General features: G+C 42.8%; 1 protein-coding gene across 1 annotated transcript in view; it reads right to left on the bottom strand.

Moving 5' to 3' along the window:
- Positions 1–14,845, bottom strand: part of FANCA (FA complementation group A) — a 65,560-nt gene that overhangs the window by 14,317 nt on the left and 36,398 nt on the right. The window contains 10 exon segments of the mRNA XM_075939817.1: positions 1,671–1,837; positions 2,943–3,033; positions 4,557–4,685; positions 5,244–5,317; positions 6,400–6,576; positions 7,266–7,362; positions 9,446–9,645; positions 10,772–10,871; positions 13,218–13,288; positions 13,733–13,875. Of these exon segments, the coding sequence (XP_075795932.1) occupies positions 1,671–1,837; positions 2,943–3,033; positions 4,557–4,685; positions 5,244–5,317; positions 6,400–6,576; positions 7,266–7,362; positions 9,446–9,645; positions 10,772–10,871; positions 13,218–13,288; positions 13,733–13,875 (1,249 nt within the window).

Genomic DNA, 14,845 nt, shown 5'->3' with positions numbered 1-14,845 from the left:
TTTCACAACACATAAAGAAGGTACCAATGTGAGATTTCTAAAGATAGCTGCAGCACTCAATCCAAGGTTTAAGAATCTGAACTGCCTTGCAAAATCAGAGAGGGACAAGCAGTGGTGCATAAGAGAGCAACACTGACATTGAAATTACAGAACCCAAATCACCAAAAACGAAAAACCAATCTGCTGGCGGCATCTGACTCAGATAATGAACATGTATCAGTCCACACTGATTTGGATTGTTATTGAGCACAATCTGTCATTGGCATGGATGCATGTCCTCTGGAACACTGTTTTATTTTTGAATGCAGTTTTTGGTGAATAATTCTACATTTGTAAATTCAGCTTTCATGCTAAAGAGACTGAACTACAGTACTTATATCAGATGAAATGAAAAATACTATTTCTTTTGCTTTTTTACAGTGCATACACTTGTAATCAAAAATATAATAGCATCATAGAACACTAGAACTGGAAGGGACCTCGAGAGGTCATCAAGTCCAGTCCCCTGCCCTGATGGCAGGACCCAACACCGTCTAGATCATCCCTGATAGATGTCTATCAAACCTGCTCTTAAATATCTCCAGAGATGGAGATTCCACAACCCCTTTAGGCAATTTATTCCAGTGTTTAACCACCCCGACAGGTAGGAAGCTTTTCCTAATGTCCAACCTAAACCTCCCTTGCTGCAGTCTATGCCCATTGCTGCTTGTCCTGTCCTCAGAGGCCAAAGAGAACAATTTTTCTCCCTCCTCCTTGTGACACCCTTTTAGATACCTGAAAACCACTATCATGGCCCCCCTCGGTCTTTTCCTTTCCAAACTAAAGAAGCCCAATTCTTTCAGTCTTCCTTCATAGCTCATGTTCTCTAACCTTTAATCATTCTTGATTAATCTTCTCTGGACCATCTCCAAATCTTTCTTGAAATGTGGTGCCCAGAATTGGACACAATACTCCAATTGAGGCTTAATCAGCAGAGTAGAGCAGAAGAATGACTTCTCGTGTCTTGCTCACAACACACCTGTGAATGCCTCCCAGAATCATGTTTGCTTTTTTTTGCAACAGCATCACACGGTTGACTCATATTTAACTTGTGGTCCACTCTGACCCTAGATCCCTTTCTGCAGTACTCCTTCCTAGACAGTCATTTCCCATTCTGGGTGGGTGGGTGGGTGGGTGCGTGCGCATTGTATATTTTTTATTCTGTGTTGTAACTGAAATCAATATATTTGAAAATGTAGAAAACATCCAATATATTTAAATAAATGATATTCTATTAACAGTGCAATTAATCACACAATCATGATTAATTTTTAACTGCTTGACATAGCTAAAATATGTAATATATTCCCACTTTAATTATCATCCCATAGGATGTGCAGTTCTTTCATTGTTGTGGTGTAGAGGAGTTTCTGAAAGTAAATTAAATAAATTAAATTAATGGAGATTGCCTATCTCCTAGAACTGGAAGGAACCTTGAAAGGTCATTGAATCCAGTCCCTGCCTTCACAGCAGGACTAAATACCATCCCTGACAAATTTTTGCCCCAAATCCCTAAATGGCCTCCACAAGGATTGAACTCACAACCTTGGGTTTAGCAGGCCACTCGCTATCCCTCCCCCCCCCAGCTTTATATCAGAAGTTTCTCATTTTAGCAACCTGTTTGTATTTACCTTTTTTGCAGCAGCACTTCTTGCTGCCTCAGTAGCCGTTCACCTACAGCAGAGCCATTTCCGATTGTTTTTAACCTTTCCTGGAAAACCCTAAACAGGAAGTGTCCCTTATCAGACCAGCAGCCAGTGGGTAAAGTCTTCCTACACCCCAGCTCAAGTACCATTTCCTGGGACAGAGAAAGAAAACTTGTCATAACTTTACATCAGCCTGCATCTCAAATCATCTTTCATCCCACAGTACCATTGACTGAGATGATTGTAGTTTTACAGCAACTGCACATGATCTCAGAAATCCCAGCCTGGGTTAACACACACAAGGAAGCGACAGGACTCCCTGAATAACCCAGGAAATGGGAGAGTTGACCTTTCTGAATGCTACATCTATCCAGCATGCAGTTGCCAATTTACTCTTCTGAACGTTGTTTCTTTAGGGTTGGGCTTTGCAAAGCACATTGGTGCATGCAAAACACAGGCTACTAAACTTGGATTACTCTGAAGTTCGGTTCCCCAGTTTCAGTGGAACCCAGTTTCATTTTAGTGCCCGCAGGGAGTAGGGGGCTATCCGGATTACATTTCACTTTCCAAGAGGGTCTGTGTGTGTTCTATCCTGTTGCTATTGATTGGGGAGATCAGGAAGGATCAGGCTGGAAGTTAGTTTCTTTGATGTCTTCAGGAGAAAGGCAGATTTGTATCTTGGAATACAGTCAGGTACAGGCAGAGATATGACTTGACTAGCTTGGCAACTAATCAGAATCAGTTACAAACAGAGGAGCTACCAGGGTTCTAAAATGCCTAGTGTCACTCACTCACTCTGCAAGATGGACACACTGCTCCTCTACAAAGCTAACTGGGGCAACTCTCTACTCAAGGACCTGCATGTAGGTATTTTGGTAAACAAAACGGAGGTGGGGTGAGTGAACTACAAAAAAAATCAATTCTTACAACAGAACTCCACTTTTGTAAGTGTAAATCAATATGTAATGCAAAAGGCCACCGTCTCGGCTTCCAGACTAGCCACTTGCACGTTTTCAGAAGCCATGGCTCTGTCGCACAGCTTGTAACAAGGCAGGCAGGATGGGTCTAGTGCCTTACGGGAATGTGAATTAACACACTAACGCAGTGGAGAATATATTCTTACTGATCTATTTTTGTGTATAAAAAGCATCAATCATCATACATCTAAGCACTGAGTACGGCATTCTGTACTCTGAAACTTGAGAGAAAGTTTTGTCGTGCCATAGTCACAGATCTTTATGCGGATCTAAAAGTCACCTGTAATCTACAGAGAACATCAGGATTGACTGTCCTGCTGTGTAGGGAAAACTCGGACTTCTCCAATTGGCCACACTTGTCCAATTTTGACCTGGAATTAAGAGAGGCTCCGGATGACGCTGCCTGGAAAAAGCTGGGGGAACGTCTGCATTAGTTCTCATGCCCATTATGTAATTTGGTTTCCTTGTTCAATTTTACTTTATACTAGGAGACATACCTGGTGTTGCCCAAGTCCTTCCAGGCAAGGGGTTGGCGATGTGGGGGATGCAGGAGTCAGGGCAGGGCATGGTGGTTTGGGAAAGGGAGGCAGGGCAGGAGGTTGGGGGAGCAAGAGTGAGGGCTGGGGAAGTGAGGAGAGGCTCAGAGCGGGGGGGGGGGGGGGGGGGAGAGGGAGTGGAGTGTCTCATCCAGTGGGCCATTCTCCCACCCTCCCAGCCGCCAGGGACCTTCCATCTCCGTTCCTGACTCCCCAGATTTGCAGCACGGGGGCTACTTACCCGGTCTGGTGGAGACCCAGCTCTTCTGGCCACTCTCTTGGTGGGGCAGCTGCCTCCAGCAGCTACTCTGCATATAGCTTTCCCTTGCACTCACTGCCCCAAACAGCCACTCTCAGTACTGCACTGCCCCCTGACCCGCCCCTCCCTTTCCATGTTATGGAAAACCGTCCCATTCTCAGCACTTCCTGTTTTCTTGGCACAAACCAAATCCTGACCTTGCTTTAAGTTAGGAGAAGAGGAAGCTGCCTACCAAAATGTGGTGGCCCCAGCTTTTACCGTTTCAGAGGAGTTGTTGAACAGACAGACAGAGGCACATTTCTAAACTATCCAGACAGATTTATGCCTAACTGAATACATCTAGGGGAATCAAAGGAGGCTGCGAAGAAAGGCTGTTAAGGAACCCAGGACGAACAGAACAATGACACAGATAAGACCCACTACACACAACAATGGCTGGGCCCTCAATGGTGGGAAGGAGGCTACCTGGCTGACACCGCCCACATGAGGATGATTTTCTCTTCCTAAGGCTAGAGAAGAGATCAAAAGATGCTGAGGAGATTTTAAAAAAAGGTGCTGGCAGAAAAGGAGGGAGGAATTGGTCAGCTCAGCTGAAGCCCTGAAAGCCATGATTTGCAGCAAGCTCACTGTAACTGAGGCTATGTCTACACCGCAGCCTTTTGTCGGCAGAGACAAATGAAACGCTCGTTAGCATTTGTCGCGCTGGCATTTGCATATGCTCTGCCGATGCTTTTGGCAGAAGAGGTTTTTGCACAAAAACAAGCAGTGTAGACGGGGCCGTTTTGCGCAAAAAAAACCATTTTGCACAAGTTCCCTTATGCCTCAAAAAAAAATCAAACACTGGGTAGACTGGACATCCACAGCATTAGGAAATGGTTAGACACACTCCACATGCCCGCTACGAAGGAGTGAGCGAGAGGCAACGTTCTATGGCATTGCTCCGGCACGAGTCAATGGGACAGGTGGGCCTATGTGTGCGTTAAAACCCAACACATAAACCTTTCCCAACTATGCTGTTACAGTCAAACGCTGCTCTACCCTGTTAGCCCCATATGCACCGAGAAACGGTCACTGCTGTGAAAGTGTAATGAGAAAGTACCTTTGGAAGAAATCCAGAATTGTACCAATAAGAACACCACATGCCTTTTCCAGGTCTCCATCACAGCCTCCAGAAACAGAGGTGGCTGGAAGATACCACTGGTACAATGCCCAGTAATGGAAGTCCTGCCTGCAATATTGAACAAAGGAAGACTGGATTTATATCATATTCTAGTGCTTCCTCTCCATGTTTTAAAGAGCACACAGTACACCAAGTCACATGGAATGGCAGAAACAGGTTATCCCATGACCCTGTGTGTCTGATACATCTATGTGAAACTAGAAAGGGATTGCTCCCAGAGGAATAGATTAAAAACTAACAGCTCCCTTGAGGGACTTTTAACAATACAGAGACGGGGTAAGGCTGGGCATGGAGTGTTTGCAGGTTGGCCTGTGGCAAACATCTCTTGCAGCATGGCAAAGTCGAGACAGAAAGATGCTTTAGTGACTTGGGGGAGGGGGGACAAAGTTTACCTTAAATCACTTCCTCAAGGGAAACCAAACCCATCAGTTCTAACGTATCTTGAGTGCGTGCTTGAGATGTAGAGGTCATTAGAAGTTTATGCCCCAACCCATTTGATTTACATGGTCATCAAGCTCCAAACTCAAGACGGTCTCTCATATTTCTCACTTAACTGGAAAAGCATTTTGAATGACTTCCATTTTTACAGGACTGTTCTGCACTTACCTTTCAGAAGCAGAAAGGATATCCTTCTCAGGCTGCACTTCTAGCTCAAATAGCAGCCACTCTCGAAAAGACAGCTGGGAAAAAGGCAGAGACTCAGCACAATAAAAGACTACATCAGCAAGAAAGCATGACATCTGCAGCTAGCTTACCAAGGAGAACTCTGTCTGTCTGTCTCTTTCTCTTTCTCTCCCTCCCCCCCGCCCCCCAAAGTCACATGAACAAATTCTGTTCCTGGAGCATTTTCCTAGCAAGTAATCTAAACCAAGCCAACACTACCTTTCAAAGACTTCTAAAAGCATCATGCACATATCTCTTCGACTTTTCTAATGTGCCCACATTTGCACTATCAAGACACCAGTAGGGAACTAGCAATATAAATAAAATGAGAAAAGAAAAAATTTCAAAACACCAGTAAGGCAGGCAGACTAATCAAATACATTTTGTTCAAAATCTTAACACATGATATATGGAAATATAGTTTACTGTATTAACCATTTTAACCAAGTGAAATAAACCCAACAATATTCCATGACTTCTCTACATAAATCTATTTTAATGAAAAATTAGATAAAAAGTATAATTGTCACATCAGATGAATTTCCAAGTTGAGGTAAAAGGGATAAATCTGAAATTTATTACCCGGGTTTTTACTGATACATGAACAAACATGTACAGGTGTAGGCAAATAATCCAATGTTCATATGCACTTCAGGGGACAGTATGTATTTGAATTGGTTTCCAGGAAAAGTTCATGAGCATTTTCAAAAACGTTGGTCCTTCTCATAGGTCCATTTCTATTAACTTGTTAGGCAGACATCAGAGATATAAATATATTTATCAAACAGTTGTAATTTAAAAGCCTCCAAGGAACTGTTCCTGCATTACCACATTAGAACCTATTCTACTTTTTGCTGTCAAATTCTCTATAAAGCCAACATGTCTCCTGTCTGTATCTTAGCTGTAGATTACACAGACGAGGATAAGGATACCTGAACACTGCAATCTGGTTGTATGCATCTTGAAAGTGTTGTACAAACACTGACTAAGTAACCTTAGATGGGGAGCAGCTATTGCCACTAACAACAACATATCTATCCTGGGAAATCCCCACGCACAGATCAGCAGAATTAGCATTATGATACGAAAGGACTATTACCTGGAATGGTTTCTCCTTCAAGAGTTCTTGGAAGCAGGTTTGCTTCCATAAACAGAGGCTGGTTTTTGTGTAGTTTACAGAAGAACAGGAGAGAGACCTCCAAGATAGTTCAGGTGCATCCCCATGATGGCCAATTTCTCGAGCCTCTAAGCTCAGCCGTGGCACAGCATACAGTAACTAAAATAGAGAGACAGTAGAAACTTACAAATTGCCATCAATGAAAAAAGCCCTGTGCAATACCCAATTATATGAAGTATTGAGGGGGGGAAACAGAGGATACTCTACCAAAAATGTAATTTATTATTTGGCAAAAATGTGTTTGTGCAAGCAGAAACAAAGTTGAGGTGTCACTAAAAATCAGGCCCTAAAACCAAGTTCATGAGTCTAGTCCTTAGAATTGGAGCACTATTATTTTTACTCTCTTCTCTCTATTAACCTCCCAAACAGACCCAAGATTTAACTTAATAGAACTAAAATGTCTCAGCTACATTGGTTTCGTTCTTCCTCATGCTACTCAGCTACTTGACACAAAAAAAAACTAAAAAACATAGGTTGGGCATGTAGAGGAAAGAGGATTTAGATCAAGAAATAATGGAATCTGGGACAAAAAGGGTTAGGATGTAGCAATAGACTTTTAAACCTTCCAATACTGTGTTAGGAAAAAAGAAAGCAAACAGAGTTGGCTACATAATGTTGTATACCTTATGGAATGAACAAGCAGAGATCAAAAGATAGCTCCCATATAAAATAAAAGGATAAATACTGCAATTAGTGCGAATACATTACGGATAACGGAAACAGAAAGTTCTGGCAGCACTGCATTTTAATAAGTGATGACAATAGATTTTTTTCATTAAAAATGTTACCTTTTTTATAAGGCCAGAGGGAAGCAAGTTACATAAATCATCATGAGGGAGGGACTGAAACTTGCACAAAAAATAGGCAACTGCAGCAGTACAAAACCTGAGAGAAGAGAGAGAGAGTGAGCGCAGTTATTTGGTTTGGTTCATCTGTCATATCTACCCCATCTTCAACTGCAGTTTCTTTCCACCCAGGAGAGCCCAGGGCCAAGTTAAAACAAGGATATTGTGCTTCAAAATGTTCTAAAGAACTGCAATGGCATCCCGTAACCATCTAGTCAAACTGTCTAATTATATTGGAATACTGTGTGAGGTTTGACAATGGATTTTAAAGAACAAGGCCATAAGAGTAACTACTATCAGTCATTTAAAAAGCTGACACAGGAAGTCTGGAAAAAGATGCAAGAAGACTGCAGACCTACTCTGTGTAATTCAGGGCTGACCCAGAGCTACTCTGATTTTTAATATGGGAGTGCAACATAAGAATATAAGAACGGCCAGACTGGGTCAGACCAAAGGTCCATCTAGCCCAGTGTCCTGTCTGCCCACAGTGGCCAATGACAGGTGCCCCAGAGGGGGTGGACTAAAGACAATGATCAAGCAATTTGTCTCCTGCCATCCTTCTCCAGCCTTTAACAAACAGAGGCTAGAGACACCATTCCTTACCCCCTGGCTAATAGCCTTTAATGGACCTAACCTCCATGAATTTATCTAGCTCTTTTTTAAACTTTGTTATAGTCCTAGCCTTCACAGCCTCCTCTGGCAAGGAGTTCCACAGGTTGACTGTGCGTGGTGTGAAGAAAAACTCTCTTTTATTAGTTTTAAACCTGCTACCCATTAATTTCATTTGGTGTCCTCTAGTTCTTCTATTATGGGAACAAGTAAATAACTTTTCTTTATTCACCCTCTCTACACCACTCATGATTTTATAGATCTCTGTCATATCCCCCCACTTAGTCTCCTCTTTTCTAAACTGAAAAGTCCCAGTCTCTTTAGCCTCTCCTCATAAGGGACCCGTTCCAAATCCCTAATCATTTCAGTTGCTCTTTTCTGAACATTTCCTAATGCCAAAATATCTTTTTTGAGGTGATGAGACCACATCTGTACTCAGTATTCAAGATGTGGGCGTACCATAGTTTTATACAGGGGCAGTAAGATATTCTTCGTCTTATTTTCTATCCCTTCTTTAATAATTCTTAGCATCCTATTTGCTTTTTTGACAGCCGCTGTACACTGTGTGGACATTTTCAGAGAACTGTCCACAATAACTCCAAGATCTCTTTTCTGATTAGTTGTAGCTAAGTTAGCCCCCATCATATTGTATGTATAGTTGGGGTTATTTTTTCCAACGTGCATTACTTTACACTTATCCACATGAAATTTCATTTGCCATTTTGTTGCCCAGTCACTCAGTTTGGTGAGATCTTTTTGAAGTTCTTTGCAGTCTGCTTTGGTCTTGACTATCTTGAACAGTTTAGTATCCTCCGCAAACTTTGCCACCTCACTGCTTACCCCTTTCTCTAGATCATTTATGAAAAAGTTGAATAGGATTGGTCCTAGGACTGACCCTTGGGGAACACCACTAGTTACCCCTCTCCATTCTGAAAATTTACCATTTATTCCTACCCTTAGTTTCCTGTCCCTTAACGAGTTCTCAATCCATGAAAGAATCTTCCCTCTTATCCCAATGCAACCTAATTTACACAAGAGCCTTTGGTGAGAAGCCTTGTCAAAGGCTTTCTGGAAATCTAAGTACACTATATCCACTGAATCCAGCAAATCCGGAAAGATCACAAGAACCAACAAAAAAAGCTTTGCCTTGGTTTGAGGGACCAGGAAGGATTTTCCATGGATCACACCTCCACACTGAAAGATGAGGGTGCCTTCAGTCTGTTCCAACTCATGCTAATTAGAAGCAATCCTGGGGCTCCTCCCAAACGTCTTAGGCAGACCACTGGTGGGCAAATCTGGGTCACATCTGGTCTAACGTGTCTACTTTTAAGTTTAGTTTTCAAATACAAATGTTCAACCTAAGCACTAACATGTCCAACAGTGTAAATGACACACATACATCAGAGGGATATCCACTGCATGGCAGATGGACTGTTCCAAATCCCCGTCTGGGCCAAATTCAAGTGATCCCTCAAAACAGGGAAAGCTAATATGTGATGAAAGAAGAAACTCACCTCAGGCAGAAGGCTAAGGACTCCCCTGTCCTGCACACTAGTAAATGGTTCCAGAACTCCGTAACAGAAAGGCCCTTTACAGAGGCAAACTGGGGAACTTTGGATACAATCTCCACTTCAGGAATCAAAGATTTGGATTCATTTAAATGAATCACTAAGGCAGCGAGCCCTAAAACATGAGCATTATTTAGGGCAGGACCCTGCAGTCAAACAAATGAAAAGATGCACAGCATTTGTTAAAAAACAACACAATCTCAATGTAACCTCAAACTAATCAAAGGGCAGAATATTGCAACCAGACAGTGACTAGGTCAGTGTAAAGGATCAACTGGGCGGATAGAAGGCACCAGGTTAAATTAGACAACTTCCTCCTTGTCCAGAATTGTGACGCGGTTTCTGGTTAGCTTCTACAAGAGAAATAAGAGAATTCGACAGCAGTACCTTGATGCAGCTCTCTGCAATTACACTACTGAACAATTTTAAAGGCCAATGGCTTTGCAGATTCTGTGGCAAGTAGATTAATTTATCAGCCTCATTACCCTGTTGTACTGGAAGGATTAAGTTAAGATCAGTAGTATGAAGTCATCTTGGCCCCCATAACCCTGTTCCTGGAACTGATCTTTTGTGCTGTGCTTCCTGAGAGATGCAACACAGAATCTAGCTGCAGAACTGAGAGCTGTGTCTGAAAAATTACTAGACATGTAATACCACCTGCATCAGCTCAGAATGAAAATTAGAAGAGGCAAAAATGATTGAGACAGATACAGCATTTACTCCAGGTCTCTAATGCTCAAGTGCTACTTTTAATTAAACATCAATGCTTCACCCTTATTATGCATTAAATACATAGTTTTTTGTTACTAATAAGGCTGTACAATTAACTATTGGAAAGTCTAGAAATACAAGAGTTAATCTGACCACATTACACACTTTTTTGTGTATGCACATAAAGTTAGTATATTCCAGTTCATGTTGTTAAATGCGCTCCATAGAAGGAACAATATGGCCAAGTCACATTACTGCAAGGACACGACTTTTGCATTTTCTGAGGCCAGGTTTGAAAAGTATGTTAAAATGAGAACTCTTTTGGAAAAGTAGAAGTTAGTGAAATCCCTCTATATTAGGGATGTAAAACCCCATTTAATTGGTTAAACATATTGTTTAATCAAGTAAAGGAGGGTCAGGCAGGAGTGCAGGTGAGGCTGCATGGGCCAGAGCAGCCCCGGTCTGCAGCAGGCCCCCGCCCACCATAGGCAGGGAGCTGCTCCAGCCCCCACTGGTTAATACACATGGCTACCATCAAATTCTTTATGCTGGGAAACTAACCTGATGATAAATAAGCTGACAGAGCCTAGTCAACAGGGCAGATAAGAGATGCCTGTGTCCACAAATCATCTTCACAAACAGAGACAAGCAGAGCCCCTGCCTACAGAAGACACAAGGCAGGTGATCATGTTACTGCCAAAGGTTAACGCAGAATAGGATTTAAGAGACAGTTAAACATCCTGCATCTGAAGCACCTTCACCCCACAACTATCACTTCATCAACGGAATCCTTTCAGCACCATTCTAACTGAAATATGTATCACTATATGTGCATGGCGCCATGTGGCATGGAAAGGTCTTGGCCTCAAGTAGCTTACAGTCTAAGTTACAGGATGGCAGGCAGCTTAGAAGTTGCCCTTGAAGTTTCTGTCTAAGAAACTACTTTAACCATAACATTTACAAATTTCTGCTAACAGACACACATGATCAAACGCCGTATTCCTCTTGCAAAAAGGCACTTGGGGTAAAGCACAGTGAAATCTAGTCATACTTTCAGAGTTTCCATTTGTCAGGTCAAACATATATTTAATTTCTGAAATAAAGTGAGGCACGCCCAGGTTTAAGATCAAAGTGAAAAATAAAATGCTTTATTCTGCTCTTGATGATGTCTCCTCAGCAGTAAGCTTTATGCTTCATCCATTTCATGTGGCAGATGGCTGGGGCGCCTTGACACAGAGCTGCACTTGCTGTACCAAAAATAACTCTGTCACATTACTGGATTTTAAGGGGAGCAGCCAGATCACTGCTGCACCCATGGGGGCTGTATTTGCCCCAAAATGTATACAAGGGGGGGCATGTGAGGTGTCAAACAAAAGCTTACCTTCTACTGATTCTGTAGATGTTGTTCATGTAATTGTATAATGTCTGTATGTGGAGTTATAAATATGTACTCTGTATGGATGCCAGAAACTTCTCTGTCTGTGATTGAGCAACGGGCGAGGAATGCTCAGCCAATGGATATGCTAACGAGCGAGCTCCAGGGACAATGGATCTCTAAATGCCAAAGACACACCTGGCCACTGACCATGTGACCCTCTCCAGCATGGAAGAGACCAGGGATGGATATAAAATGCCATGTGGCAGACTCCATTTTGGTCTTGAGTTTAGCTCCTGATCCCAGATGCAGCCTTGCAGGGAACCATGAGCCAGAAAGAACTGTGGACCCATCCTGACATAGGATGTACACCAAAGACTTTTAAGATAGCAGAGATGTTATAAACTGCTAAGAGCCTGTATTGAGAACTGGGAGATTCGATGCATATGACGTATTATCCTTAACAACCTTACTCTCATGCTTTTTTTCTTTTAGTAATAAACCTTTAGATTTTCGATTCTAAAGGATTGGCTCAGTGTGAGCTTGTGGATGAGATCCAGAGTGTAAATTGACCTGGGAACTGTGGCTGGTTTCTTGGGACCGGGAAGAACCCGTTTGGGGTAGGTGAGATTGGGTTCTATAACCCCTCACCTGTGTGCAGGCCTGGGACTGACTGGAGCACAGGGAAAGTTAGGATGTCAGAGGGGTTTTGCTCGTGAGGCTTCTGGCTGGCCAGGCTGGCAGCTGGAGTGCTCTGTGTGACTGGTTTGTGGCCTATTTGGGAAGGGCTTCCAGTGAGGGGCCGTAAGGAGCCCTGAGTTTGAGCAATTCACCCTAAGCAGACGCCCTCAGCCGTGCCCAGACCCGGCCTGGTCCGTCACAAACTCACAAGGCACTTTAGTGCTTTACGCACAGAAGAAAAGAAAAATATTCAGCGTCTGATTGGATTTGTTTCAGACAAAATGTGCTACAAAAAATAAAAATCAAACTTTGCTCCAGTGATAGAAATGTAGCCGTGTTAGTCTGGTGTAGCTGAAACAAAAGACAGGACTATGCAGCACTTTAAAGACTAACAAGATGATTTATTAGGTGATGAGCTTTCATGGGCCAGACCCACTTCCTCAGATCAATATGTGGAAGAAAATCGGCACAACCATATATACCAAAGTGATACAATCAAAAAAAAATGAACACATGTGAAATTGACAAATCAAATTTTAGAACAGAGTGGGAGTGAGGGGGGAAGGTTAGTTTCTGTGAGGTAATGACCTTAGGGGTGATAATTGGGGACGTGTCCCCTTTTAGCAACCCCATACTTACAACAGTGTTAATATCGCAAAAAGGCAGCAGTAGCTAGAGGGATATTTTAAAAGGCCTGTCACATAGTAGGCAGCTTTTTTCAAGGAGACTCAATGACAGTGGGGCAGCACCTGGTACTTTACTCTCATCTAGCAAAGTATTTGCTTTATCCTGAACCACTGTGGTGCAAAAAGTGCCTGAAGACACCAGTAAGACATATCCCACTTCTGAATAAGGAGGGGGGGAGAGGGCCTTCCTAGACCCTTGCACAGTACAAGTATTATGGGGCACTGAGCAGCATGGAACTGCCTGCATGTGCACTATGCATCTTACCTGTGAGGAGGGTCAAAATAGGAAGCAGCTATTAGATTCTGGCAGAAGGATGTCAGTAAGAGGTCAATGACCTGGAACAAAAGACATCTCATTCATTTCTACTCCATGGATCGTGTCTAAGGTTAGTTTTATGAGGTGTCTATACATTCAGTTTCCCAACACACAGTCTTACGGAAAACAGTTAGTGTTTATAATATGTACACAAGATCACGAGTGCCAAGAAACTGAAATTAAAGTCCTGTATTATAATACCATATAATGCTTTATATCTTCCCAATTAACGTCCAGACATGTGTCTTGTAAAGAAAGCCTATCCATCTGAAAGATTTACTTAGCATACTGTGCCCCCCTAGGTCTCTTCACCAGGCAGCCAAAGACTTCTGAAAGGCTAAATATACGTTTATATTCTCTATGGAGCACTGAAGGTGCATGCTGCTCTTCAGAGACATGACAGCTTTTGACAAGTATTTACATTTATTCAACCTGACCCATTTGCTTATTATTACAATACTCACACTCTGATCCTGCTGTTGAAGTGTTGGGGCACAAATATTAATTTGAATCCGAGAACTGAAGGTTGCAGCTTCACTTTCCTTATTGGTGCATCTCAGAACAGTGGTCAGTCTCTCAGAGATCAGTGCAATATGGACTGGCACAGCTGCAGGAAAAAGCAGCAGGAGAAGTACTAAACTGGAGAGCATGAGCGTAAAAGCCGGAAAGGAGCTGGAATTATGCACACACACATCCATTTCCAAGGCTGATGGATTTTTAATGCCAAGGGAAGAGGCCCCACTCACTGCCTTTAAAATTTACAGCAGACTATCTAAAATCCTGAAAAGCAGCAAAAAAAAAATTCCCTCTGTATTAAGATGAAGGCCTAAAACATAAGCCCACGTAGCACAGGCCTGGTTTGAGGCCCAAGGCCTAGCTAGCTATGGACAAAACATGGCTAACATAAAGCCAAGCTAAGCTGTGAGCAAGAGGCAGGCCCCTGCTCACAGAACTTGGCACAAACAGGGCTGAGAGTGCAAAGGTGCTCAAAATGCAGAATAAATTATATCTTTTGCCTTGGAAACACCCAAAATGGCTGCTTAGAATGACAGTGGATGAAACCCCTGCATTTCCAGCTCACACCAATGTGTTACATGTGATGTAGTGGAGGCTGTGTTCACTCTTGTAGCCATGGTGTCACTCTGTTGTTGCATTCACTGGTTGCTTTAGAATCATAGAATCATAGAATAATAGGACTGGAAGGGACCTCAAGAGGTCATCGAGTCCAGCCCCCCGCCCTCAAGGCAGGACGACGCTCCGTCTACACCATCCCTGACGGATGTCTATCTAACCTGTTCTTAAATATCTCCAGAGAGGGAGATTCCACCACCTCCCTTGGCAATTTATTCCAATATTTGACCACCCTGACAGTTAGGAATTTTTTCCTAATGTCCAATCTAAACCTCCCCTGCTGCACTTTAAGCCCATTACTCCTTGTCCTGTCCTCAGAAACCAAGAGGAACAAATTTTCGCCTTCCTCCTTGTGACACCCTTTTAGATATTTGAAAACCGCTATCATGTCCCCCCTTAATCTTCTTTTTTCCAAACTAAACAAGCCTAGTTCATGAAGCCTGGCT

The sequence above is a fragment of the Pelodiscus sinensis genome, chromosome 12 (assembly GCF_049634645.1).
Source record: "Pelodiscus sinensis isolate JC-2024 chromosome 12, ASM4963464v1, whole genome shotgun sequence".
Taxonomy (NCBI): Eukaryota; Metazoa; Chordata; order Testudines; family Trionychidae; genus Pelodiscus; species Pelodiscus sinensis.
Note: the sequence above shows the minus strand (reverse complement) of the source record. Positions and strands in the feature narration are given on the sequence as shown.